Source organism: Rosa chinensis, chromosome 1, assembly GCF_002994745.2.
Source record: "Rosa chinensis cultivar Old Blush chromosome 1, RchiOBHm-V2, whole genome shotgun sequence".
In the NCBI taxonomy this organism is placed as follows: Eukaryota; Viridiplantae; Streptophyta; class Magnoliopsida; order Rosales; family Rosaceae; genus Rosa; species Rosa chinensis.
The window spans coordinates 56,418,072-56,430,451 of record NC_037088.1 but is presented as its reverse complement, the minus strand read 5'-3'; the positions used below and the strand labels follow the sequence as shown (position 1 = coordinate 56,430,451).

Below are 12,380 nucleotides of genomic sequence, written 5' to 3'. Positions count from 1 at the left end.
CGATGAGACAGTCTTCCCATCATTAGGGGAGATAAGAACATCAATGTTCAACAGGAACGACCGGAATTGTCGTGGTCTGTCCCCACTCTGTCTCATCTTGATCCCCGAACCGCACAGTCCGAAATTGAAGTGCGGAGAATTCTCGATCTTCAGAACGTAGCAGAATCGATGCCTGATGCGTTTTCTGATATCGCTAAAGTGACGAGATCACACATACCTGCTGCAAACGTGCCTGCAAGGATTGATGTCCCTAAAAGTAGAGGACATGACGCCAACTCAAGAATGCATGAGCATGGCGCCAACGTCCCATCTCTCAATGATGGTGACGTTATGGCTAGGCCCACGGCTCCTGCCAGGAAGCGCGGGAGGCCCATAGGTTCGATGGATTCTCGCCCAAGAAAGAAAGCGAGTTTGGCACAGAATAATCCATTAATCATCGATATAAATAATCCATCTCATGAGAATATTCCGGATTATGGTTATGTCCAAGAGACATCATTGGGGGACGCTCCAATGTCAGAACCAACTCCAGAGAATAGAGAGATCTCCATAAATTACACTAGTGTACATGAGATGATGGATAGAAATTCTATGGCGATTGATGATGCATTTGCATATCATATTGCGAAAGGGATTATAGAATATGATGATATCGAACCTCGCTCTGTTGAAGAATGTCAACGAAGAGCAGATTGGCCTAAATGGAAAGATGCGATCCAGGTTGAATTGGATTCACTAACAAAGAGACAGGTATTTGGGCCTATAACGCAGACACCCCCAAGTGTAAAGCCTGTTGGCCATAAATGGGTCTTTGTTAGAAAGCGTAATGAGAAAAATGAGGTGGTAAGATATAAAGCCCGCCTTGTGGCGCAAGGTTTCTCACAACGCCCTGGAATCGACTACGAGGAGACATATTCTCCCGTAATGGACGTTATAACGTTCCGCTACCTTGTCAGTTTGGTAGTTTCCGAAAAACTTGACATGCAGCTTATGGATGTGGTTACAGCATATCTCTATGGGGATCTAGATTCAGAGATATATATGAAGATTCCAGATGGACTTCAATTACCCAAATCAAGTGGCTCTAAACCACGGAGCGCGTTTTCAATAAGATTAAAACGCTCACTATATGGATTAAAACAATCTGGACGGATGTGGTATAACCGTCTAAGTGACTACTTGATTGGGAAAGGATATATTAACAATGAAATATGCCCATGCGTGTTCATTAAAAGAACAAGTTCCGGATTTGCAATCGTAGCAGTTTATGTCGATGACATGAACCTAATTGGAACTCTAGATGAGTTAAAGGAAACTGCTAATTACTTGAAATCCGAATTTGAGATGAAAGATCTTGGGAAAACACGGTTTTGTCTCGGTTTAGAACTCGAGCACCGTAGTGATGGGATTTTGATCCATCAGTCTGCATATACTCAGAAAATTCTAAGGCGCTTTAATGAAGATAAAGCAAAGCCTGCGAGTACTCCCATGATCGGCCGTAGTCTTGAGCCCGGAAAAGATCCGTTTCGTCCAAGGGATGAGGACGAAGAACCCTTAGAGGCCGAAGTGCCCTATTTAAGTGCAATAGGCTCATTATTGTACTTAGCTCAATGCACAAGACCGGATATCTCATTCGCAGTGAACTTGTTAGCTCGACACAGCTCTGCACCAACACGCCGCCATTGGATTGGTGTAAAGACTATCTTTCGATACCTAAGAGGTACGATTGATATGGGTTTATTCTATCCCTACAGAGAGAAAAGGAATGACGGAAAATTGGGATCGGACCCCAAAGGGCAAAACGCCCCCGTCCATGGAAGGGCCGCCGGCCATGTTGCCGCCGCTCATGGTGGCCGGCGTCCTACTATCTCCCTCCATCAAAACGACAATGATGTCTTGATGGGTTTTGCTGATGCAGGGTACCTCTCTGACCCTCACAAAGGTCGCTCCCAAACAGGTTATGTCTTTACCATGGGAAGCACTGCGATATCTTGGAGGTCTACGAAACAGACCATTGTTGCTACTTCCTCAAATCATGCAGAGATTATTGCTCTACATGAAGCTGTACGTGAATGTGTATGGCTAAGGTCTGTAATTCGACACATTCAAGGAAGTTGCGGTTTGAAGTCTACCACAGATGAACCTACATGCATTTATGAGGATAATGCAGCTTGTATTGAACAAATGAAGTTAGGTTTCATCAAGGGTGACAACACCAAGCATATATCGCCTAAGTTCTTTTATAATCAGCAACAACAATCACTTCTAAAGATTGAAGTGAATCAAATCCGATCAGAGGATAATGTAGCGGACTTATTCACTAAGTCGTTACCTAAATCCACCTTCGAGAAACATGTGAAGAGTATCAGATTAAGAAGGCTATCCGAACTCCCATGATTGTAGCAATCAGGGGGAGATTTCGACATCAGGGGGAGTTACTCAGTCTCGAAGGATCAAGGACGTGTTGCACTCTTTTCTCCTCCTCGAGTTCATTTTTATCCCACAGGGTTTTTCACTTGAGCAAGGTTTTTAACGAGGCAACGGATGAAGCGTCACCACCAAGTTTGAGCGGCACAAGGGGGAGTGTTGAAGGATATTGACACTTAGTGTGCCTAGTCAAACTAGGATAAGTTCTATAGCTGTAATAGGAGAGGTTTCCTACTCCAAGTTAGATAAGGAATCCTTGTACTCTTAGATTATGCACTTTGTAATCCCTATATATAGGGCTCCTATTCTCTATAATGAAACACATCTCTCTCATCAATCTCTCTCAAATACAATATACTTAAACAAAATCTTCTACTTAGCTCTTACACGAAACTATAACTACAGCAGTACAAGAAACGTCATCGCAGTGGTTTGCATGCTTTTCTTTATTTGGTAAAGGGAAAATATCACCAATGGTCACTGAGTTATGACTTATTCGACACTTAACTCACTGTATTTTCAACAATATCACTTAACTCACTCAGTTTTACATCCGTCTTTCACTTAACTCACTGTCGTTAATTCTGCCGTTAAAAACTATTAAAATTAAGGGTATATTTGTCTAAACACTAAAACAATGCATTTCTAACCTTTTTTTTTTTTTTTTAAAAGACAATTTTTTTCAAATTATATTTAAGTTAAAAAAATCATTTTTTATTAGAAATCTCATAAATTTAAAAAATTTAAAAAAGTCTAGTAAATGTAAATTGAGGGTATATAATATTTATCTAAACACTAAAAAAATGCATTTCTAACTTTTTTTTTTTTAAAAGACAATTTTTTTTCAAATTATATTTTAGTTAAAAAAATCTTTTTATTAGAAATTTCAGAATGAAAAGAAGTCTAATAAATGTAGTTTTTTTAAGTTAAAAATGATTTTTAAGTGTTTTGACAAATATACCCTCAATTTTAACGGTTTCTAACGGTAGAATTAATGGCAGTGAGTTAAGTGAAAAACGGATGTAAAACTGAGTGAGTTAAGTGATATTGTTGAAAATACAGTGAGTTAAGTGTCGAATAAGTCATAACTCAATGACCATTGGTGATATTTCCCCTTTGGTAAATAGGGGACCGAAGATATTACATAAGCTGACCAGCCCAAACAGAAATTCAAATACCAAATACGTCTGAGATTCATTTTAGGCTCAAGAGAACCCGTAATAGGAAGAGTCACCTATGATTGTATGGTGGACTTGTGAAGCTTCTAGATTGCTTCAAATCTATTAGTATTATTGACTCTAAAAAACTGTCCTTTCATTACTGAATCTTATGAATTATTCATCTGTACTACTTTGATAACATCTTACTCATGTTATTGATCAAGTTGGCAGAGCACATGAAATGAAATGTGTCATGATGTAAAGCACATGAGAGACAGAGGAAGCATGTTAAGATATCTAGTTGCAACTATGAGTCATAATATGAGATGGTCACTTACTTGATCCGGTTAATGAATACTTACTAAGAATAGCAGTATTAGTTTTGCATTTTTGCCTCAAGGCACAGGATGTTTCAAAGCAAGACAGTGTCTTCTAAATTCCTTCACTCTTCAGCAGAGTAGTATTCATCCTCACAGCCACCACTTGTGCTCGCTTCTGCCTCAGGTGTTCCCTTAACGATGGCTCCACCTTCTTCACATGCTGATTTGTCTAAATCACAATCCATAGTCTCTTCCATGTAAAGAGAAATGCTGCTGTTGGATTGATTCATTTTACTGATCAGCTCTTCCGTGTGGTGCTTGTACAGTGCATAGGCCCCACATTTCTTCACCTGCAAGCATCTGTTGTTTCCTACAGCTCGAACGGTTTGGAAAACAAACTTAACCTCATAGCACGTGTCCTCCAGACAGTACTGAGGTTCTAAGAATCGCTTGTGTAAGACAACAAAGTAAAGGTGATCTGCAACAATTTGTTTTACGCTGTGACCAACAGCTGATAAGCCAGAACTGTATCCATCCCATGTGCAGAAAATTTGACAGGTATTAGGATCTAGCTCATCGTCTTCAGGAACGGCAGACGGATTGTCTTGAGGTACAAATAGAGCACATACAGCAACCCCAATCCACTTGCTGCTGTTACATGAATATGAAGGTAACTTAGCAGTCACCGAGTCCCCCAAACTTTGATTACTGAACCACTCAAAAATTTCACTTCCAGGAATTATAAAACTGAAATAGTAAAAAGAACAAGGGGTTTCCTGCATGCACCATACGACATCATATCACACAACTATTGAAGGGAGGGGGGGGGTGTAGAGAGAGAGAGAGAGGGAGTACCTCAAGCAACCGCTTTAGCATTGAATATAAGAAATAACTAGAATCTCGATTCACGACCGTGCTCAAGCAATTTATGCAAACATACATAAATTGTCGACCGTACACTTGTGGATGTGGAAACAGTTGCAACGAAGTACAATTGTCGGTTCTTACTGATAAATAGTCATTTGATGGGAGGTCTGGCAATTGTTGGAGCCTTTTGCAATCCTCCACGTTAATATATTGAAGCTTAGAAAGCAAATGAATGCTTGCAGGAAGGCTAACAAAATTGTTTCCTCTGAGATCCAAATTCTCCAAGGAGGACATAGAACCAATATCATTGGGAATTTCTCCTTCACGGAGATTACAGCCATTCAGATTTAATGACGTCAAAGAAGACAAATGCTTTAAAGAAGCCAACAGAGGAATCAAAGGGTGAGGACTCTTCCTTGGAAATAAGCCAAAAGATGATACTCTGAGATTCTGCTTAAGAAAAAGGGAGTATGGCAGCCCTCTTGTAACAATTCCACTCAAATCAAGCTCCACCAAACTCTCACTGAAGCGCTCAATTGATGAAGGCAGTTTCTCAATATCTGTCCCACTTATATAGAGCTTTGATATTCTTTTCATTTGCCCCACAAATTCTGGAATCATTTTCAGTATAGAGCAGCCAGATACATCAAATGTTTCAAGTGATTCCATTTCTACTTCACTTGGGAAACACTTAATACTTTTGCAATTTCTAAAGTTCAAAATTTTGAGTCTATTGAGAAATGCGATGGATGGATGAATATCAACTAAATTCGTACAACCTTCAAAAACTAACTTCTCAAGGTTTTGAATACCTGTCAAATCTGGGGTCCTTGTCAACTTTATGGAGTAACTAAGATCGATAGATTTCAACTTGCCCAAGTACTGTAGGAAACATGAAGAATGGTAGAACAATCAGCTTCCATGCATGAACTTTAAAATATAATTATATTTTTGCAATAGTAGATATTCAACAACTTACTTTTATTCCATTCCAGAGGTGATCAATATTGCTATGAACCAAGCTAAGTTCAGTAAGGTCATCCGGTTGAAAACCTGGTGGGAGAGATTTTGAAGGATACCAACTCCATTTCAGAAATCTCAAGGCATTAGGAAGACATTTGGGGCCAAGAGAAAGCCTCAAATTATGAATGTAGAGCAGCTTCAGTTTACACATTTTAGAGAAGGCTTCAAGATTCCAATCTGCCTCTTCTAATTCTTCCAAGTGTAAGAATATGCCTTCGATGACTTCTGTTCCCTGATAGTTGAAAATGTCAGATAAGTCAATTCCATACTCACGTATGTATGTGTCACGTTTTCATGTTACAGAAAATAATACTGATGTCCAAGCTTGGTGTTTTAATTTGTTTAAAATCTTACCGTATTCTTCATGAACACGTGAAAAATGTCTTTGCGAAGCCACAAGCGACTGCGCCCACCAGGCTCTTCACAGCACTCTCTTCGAACAATTTCATGTCCCATTTCTTCTATCAATTCATGTATATCTATGTCTTTTTCTACTACAATAGTTAAGAGAGATTTCTCAACAAGAACATCTATTGCAATACGAATGCAAAAGTCAGAACTATATACTTGTTCAATCATAAACTCATTGTAGTACAGCCTGTGGAAACATGCAATATCCAGAAAAACTCTTTTTTCCATCTCATCAAGTCCATCATAACTTATTTTCAGTATTTCAAAAACTGTTGTGTTGGGAATTTGTTGTAGTTTTTGCAGTGTAGAACTCCATGCATGTGGACTTCTTTTATACAAGAAAGATCCCAAAGTTTTAAGAGCTAAGGGAAGACCTCCAGCATACATAACAAAACTCTTAGAGTGTTCTGCATAATCTTCTTCAGGCTCATATTTCCTAAAGGCTTTCCAACTAAAGAGCTGGAGAGCTTCATCATCGTTTAACCCCTTCAACTCATACGGTTTTTCTATACCATGTGTGACTAGGATATGTCGATTTCTAGTTGTAATGATGATTCTACTCCTCAAGCCAAACCAATCTTTTTCTCCCACCAAGGTTTCCAGTTGCTCTACCTGATCCACATCGTCAAGAACTAGAAGAACTACTTTATTACATAAACATCTCTTTGTCATAGTGATTCCACTATAAACATCCCATACTTGTACATTTTCTTCCTTCAAGATTTGGGAAAGAATCTGCTTTTGTAGATAAACTAGACCATGGGTTGCAGAAACCTCTCTAACATTAGCAAGAAAGATGCAAACTTCAAATTGATCAGAGATCTGCTCATAAACTAGTCTAGCAAGGGTTGTCTTACCCAACCCACCCATCCCCCATACCCCTATAAAGCGAACATCATTTGCTTCTTTATCTAAAAGAACGTCTATTTCCTCCAGCTTAGTATCCATTCCAACTAACTTCTCTGAGGAACCAAATACTGTGAGACTAGGATGCACTTTGCTCCATAGTGCTTGCACAATTTCTCTGATAAGCTCTGTTTCATACCTAACAACAAGGAAAAAAAATACGAATATAATTTCCGCAGAATATAAGAATATTTGATCACTCCTAAGAACCGCAGCATTAAAAGAGCGTTTTGCAGCACTATCGAGTCTTGAAACTCCGAAAATGTGAGTCATTCTATTAATTCAATATAGATGACATATTGCTAAGCACTACCTAATCTAACAATTCATATGTACATATTCAATGCTTCAGAAGAGCATCATAGAGCTTACAGTTTTTTTTTTGTTCAAAGATACCTCGATTAAAGACACCCAAAGGGTGAAGACACACCGAGCCTTAAAAGTTTGAACGTACATCAAAATAAGTCATATAGAGTTCATTACCTATAATTCTTTGAAGTCCACCCAGCGAGATTGGCTACTTTTGTTAAAGCATCTCTCCACCCTTCCACCTCCTTATTACCTTCTCCAAGCTTCTCTTCATGTTCATCGAACGCTTCAGCAAAGCTGCCTCTTTGATGTCTCACATGAGACGGCTCCACCTCATAAAAGATTGGTAGAATTGTCCCCCTCTCTTCCATGCATTCAAAAATCTTAGACAGTTCAAGTAAGCACCACGTGGAAGAAGCATAGTTTGGCGAAAGAACAACGACCGCAAACCTAGATTGCTCTATTGCTGAGAGGAGCTCCGACGAGATGGCAGTGCCTTTTTCAAGTTCTGGGTCATCCCTGAAAGTCGTGATTCCTCGCCACTGCAACTTGTTGTATAAGTGATCTGTGAAGCCCTTTCGGGTGTCTTCGCCTCTAAAGCTCAAAAACACGTCGTATTTCCATGGGAAAGCTGAACCAGTGGAGGCTCTAACTTGGGTGCTCAACGCCATTGAAAAGTGATTGCTTGCTGATCAGATTTCTGCTCCAAAAGCACAATCACTAGAAAAGAGATTGTAGACAAATCGAGAGAAAGGGGTTCAAGAGATACAAATGCAGAGTCCCTATAGGGAAGAGGTAGACACATTTCCTCTCATGTGGAATGATATATCACCTCTGTTTTAGAATATTTCAGTCCCAGTACGTCTCTACCGAATAATGCAAGTTGTTAATCTCTACCGAATAATGCAAGTTGTTAATCCAGTTCATGCCAGAGGGAAACTTTTGCTTTTGCAATCTAAATCTCTTGTTTGCATATGTTCAACAACCACACAGTCACTCGCATCAACCATACGTTTAATATTCTTGTTCCTATCACTCATTACTCGTGATTCTATTCGTGACTTGTTCTTACTGAGATATTTTGGATGAATATGAGAGATACCAAAGGCCTCTATAGATATTGACACTTCAAATTGTGTTAGTAATCAGATAAACCTTTGCAACTCAATGAAAAAGAGTCCAAGAAAAGGACAGACTCTTCTAAGAAGAAAGGGCACAAAAATTAGGAATAAAGTGGCTGATAATGTGTGTGTCACTTTCAATGCTTATTTATTAAAATAAAATAAGTGGTGGGGCAGGCCATTCAAAATTTAGAAAATTTTAAGTGTGTTTTAAATTTATCCTTACTTATTAAAAGACGAAAATTATTCAACGCACCGACGGTGCAAATAACCTGACAGTTAATATACAATCTCAGCCATTTATTTGATCTAGCCGTCCACGTGGCGCTAACACATATTAACGCCGTTAACGGAACTGCAACCCAAAAAAGTTAGTGAAGTGTGCCTGACACTTTGTCTTCATCCTCATCTTCGGGCACCGTTGCTTCCATGGCCGCCGGGAAACGAAACGTCAGGCCTTCCGTCCCAACTGGGTTTGAGGCGGAAGGATAGGGCGGCTATAGATTCTTCTTCTTAAAGTCAACAGAATCTTTGCTCGTCTCTCATGGATTCCAATGGCATTCAGAAAACGCATTACCTCATCGGACATGAGCGATGAGAAGCCGAGAAATCGAGGGAATTGCATAGATTTATTCAAGCGTTTCTTGATTTATCGGACATGGCCTCATCATCGTTCGCCGCTCAGATCTCTACTGTATTGGTGAGGAGGTCGAAGAAATTGATTAAAGAATGGGTTTGTAGATTCTGGGTATACAGTTCATCAGATTCATATTTTGATTATCTCTTTTTTGCATTCTTATTAAAAGTCGAAGGATAGTCAAACACAAAATTATGGATAGCTCAGTGGAAAAGGCTGGTTTAAGCATTTGTTGGCTGTGTGGGTTCGAACTAGCTCAACATCGCTTTTGTTTTTCTTATTTTAATTATTTCTTTCTATGTCTTTTTTTTTAGCCCTTCCACTACATTACTAAAATAAAATTAACATGAATTATTAAAAAAAACTGCATTCTTAGGGAAAGCTCGACCTCCTCACTTTCAGTATTTTTTATTTATTTATTTCTATAATTATTTTTTTCTTTAATAGCCTATTTTATCTTTTAAATTAAAAAATAACTGCATTACTTAGACGGAGTTAAATAATAAAAAAAACAGATAATAAATTTGGCATATATATTTTGCATCACACTTAGACTTCTAGTCCAAAATACATTCAATTTTGTTTATATTTTGACTTCGATTCCCTTTTCAACCCAAGTTACCTTCATGGTCTTAAATTTATTAATTAGATTTCTCAAAGAGCAATCCTATCGAGACGTATGAAATTAGGAAGAGACTAGGCCTCATCAAAAAGCCCGCGGATCAAGTGGGCCGATGGAGGCCCGCTAGCCCTGAGGGCTAAAAGCTCGGTCCGGCCCTTTAAAAAGCCCGCAAAAGCTCGCCTCGGTGGGTAGTGGGCCGGCCCGTAAAAGCCAGTAAAATATTTTATATATATATATATATATATGTAGATATTTGTGTGTGTATTTATAAATATATATATATATATATACACACACACATATAGATTTATATTTGTGTGTATGTATATGTATGTGTGTGTGTTTATATATATATATAATATAGAGATATATATATATATATAGAGATATATGTATCTATATATATGTGTGTGTGTGTGTGTGTGTTTGTTTATATATATATATATATAGATATATATAGAGATATATATATATATAGAGAGAGAGAGAGAGAGATATATATATATATATATATATATATGTGTGTGTGTGTGTGTGTGTGTGTGTGTTTATATATATATGTGTGTGTGTGTGTGTGTGGAAGTTCTTATACTTCTATATAGAATATGTGCATTAGTGCATATATATATTCTATATATCGGTTGACCAATTCGATCCGATTCTAAAATATGGTGAAATTGGCTAAATTTTTTACCACACTCATAATTTATTGTAATAAACTCATCCAACGGTCAGTTTTTCCATTTTCTTTGAATTAATAGGGGTTGCTCTTTGGAATGTATGATATATAAATATAAGTTTATAAGAGTAACTAAGTTTGACCTAGTGGATCGAATTCGAAACGAGAACCAAATTGGCTGAATTTTCTACAACCACCATAAAACATTACAATCTCTCCATCGAGCGGTTGGTTTCTCCGAATTCATTTTCCACTTCATGGTTGCTTTAGATTGAACCTCAACAATTTAAATGTAATGTACAAGTCATACAACTTTAGGAAGAAAATTGGTATAGGCCAATGTGTTTGTAATTAATTTTTTTTTTTTTATATCTCATGTCCACACACATCCATCGATAGAATATTTACAAACGTGATGTCAAAAAATAAACACGTTTCTCGGTCGTCATGCCATCGGTCAACCAAGAAAACATACAAGTGACGACGGTTGACCAATTCGATCGGATTCGAAAATATGGTGAAATTGGCTAAATTATTTACCACACTCATAATTTATTGTAATAATGTCATCCAACGGTCCATTTTTCCATTTTCTTTGAATTGATAGGGGTTGCTCTTTGGAGTGTATGATATATAGATATAGATTTATAAGAATAACTAAATTTGACCTAGTTGATCGAATTCGAAATGAGAATCAAATTAGCTGAATTTTTTACAATCACCATAAAACACTACAATCTCTCAATCGAGCGGTTGATTTCTCTAAATTCATTTACCACTTCATGGTTGCTTTAAAATGAACCTCAACAATTTAAATACAATATACAAGTCATACAACTTTAGGAGGCAAATTAATATAGGCCAACATCTTTGTAATTAAAATTGAAATTTTATCTTATGTCCACGCACATCCATCGATGAAATATTTACAGACATGATGTGAAAAAATAAGCACGTTTCGCGGTCGTCATGCCATCGGTCAACCAAGAAAACATACAAGTGACAACGGTTGACCAATTCGATCGGATTCAAAAATATGGTGAAATTGGCTAAATTTTTTACCACACTCATAATTTATTATAATAATCTCATCAAACGGTCGGTTCCATTTTATTTAAGTTCATAGAGGTTTTCTCTTTGGAGTGTATGATATATAAATATAAGTTTATAAAAAATATTATCTTTAAAGATTTATTTGTAAATAAAGCCCGCAAGGCCCGCCCAAAAAAAGCCGGCCAGGCCTGAAAAAGCCCGTGAGGCCCGCATTAAATGGTTGGGCTTGGATCCTTCAATTTACAATAAAGCCCGGCCCGCTACTATTTAAAAATAGAGTTAGGCCCGGCCCTGCCCTACCCAAGCCAGCTACCAATGAGCCAGGCCCGACCCGTTGATGAGGCCTAGAAGAGACCATAATTTAATGTTGTTGTAAAAAATTAAGTCAATTTCATATTCGTTTTTATTTTGATATACTTGGTCAACCATAATTTCCTTTATAACCCAATCTTTAAATCAAAATCTTCAAATAACAACCCCATCGAGACACACAAAAATAGGAAAACAAACTGTTGGAAGAGAATATTGGAATACTTTATGCATGTTGTAAAAAATTTAGACAATTTCGTCATAGTTTCAATTTTGACATCAAACAAGGTCAACCGTTTATACGCTAATACTTCTATAATGGGAGTTGAACCACGATGAGACAATTTTCCCGAAAATTTTGCATTCGTTGATATAGCTCATACCCACAAGAGTGTGAGAGCTGGCAGATTGAAAAAAAAGTTGTGAATTAGCGGTTATGAGCATATTAGTTTTATATGGTATTTAGGGTTGACCTAATAGATTGAGACCGAAACGATGACGAAAATAGCTTAAATTTTGACCGTAACAATATTTTC

At 37.6% G+C, this 12,380-nt stretch overlaps 1 protein-coding gene across 2 annotated transcripts; it reads right to left on the bottom strand.

The window, feature by feature from the left end:
• Window positions 1-3,669: 3,669 nt before the first annotated feature.
• On the bottom strand, window positions 3,670-8,360 carry LOC112182599 (disease resistance protein RPV1-like). 2 transcript variants are annotated; one of them, XM_024321099.2, is made up of 5 exons: window positions 7,598-8,360; window positions 6,152-7,253; window positions 5,754-6,029; window positions 4,763-5,656; window positions 3,670-4,683 (listed from the first exon to the last, which is right to left on the bottom strand). In XM_024321099.2, the coding sequence occupies exons 1-5, from the start codon at window positions 8,092-8,094 to the stop codon at window positions 4,030-4,032; spliced, it is 3,423 nt and encodes a 1,140-aa protein (XP_024176867.1). In that variant the 5' UTR covers window positions 8,095-8,360; the 3' UTR covers window positions 3,670-4,029. The 2 variants fall into 2 exon arrangements, with proteins under 2 accessions (XP_024176867.1, XP_040364610.1); XM_040508676.1 differs by having other exon boundaries at window positions 4,358-4,555.
• Window positions 8,361-12,380: the final 4,020 nt, after the last annotated feature.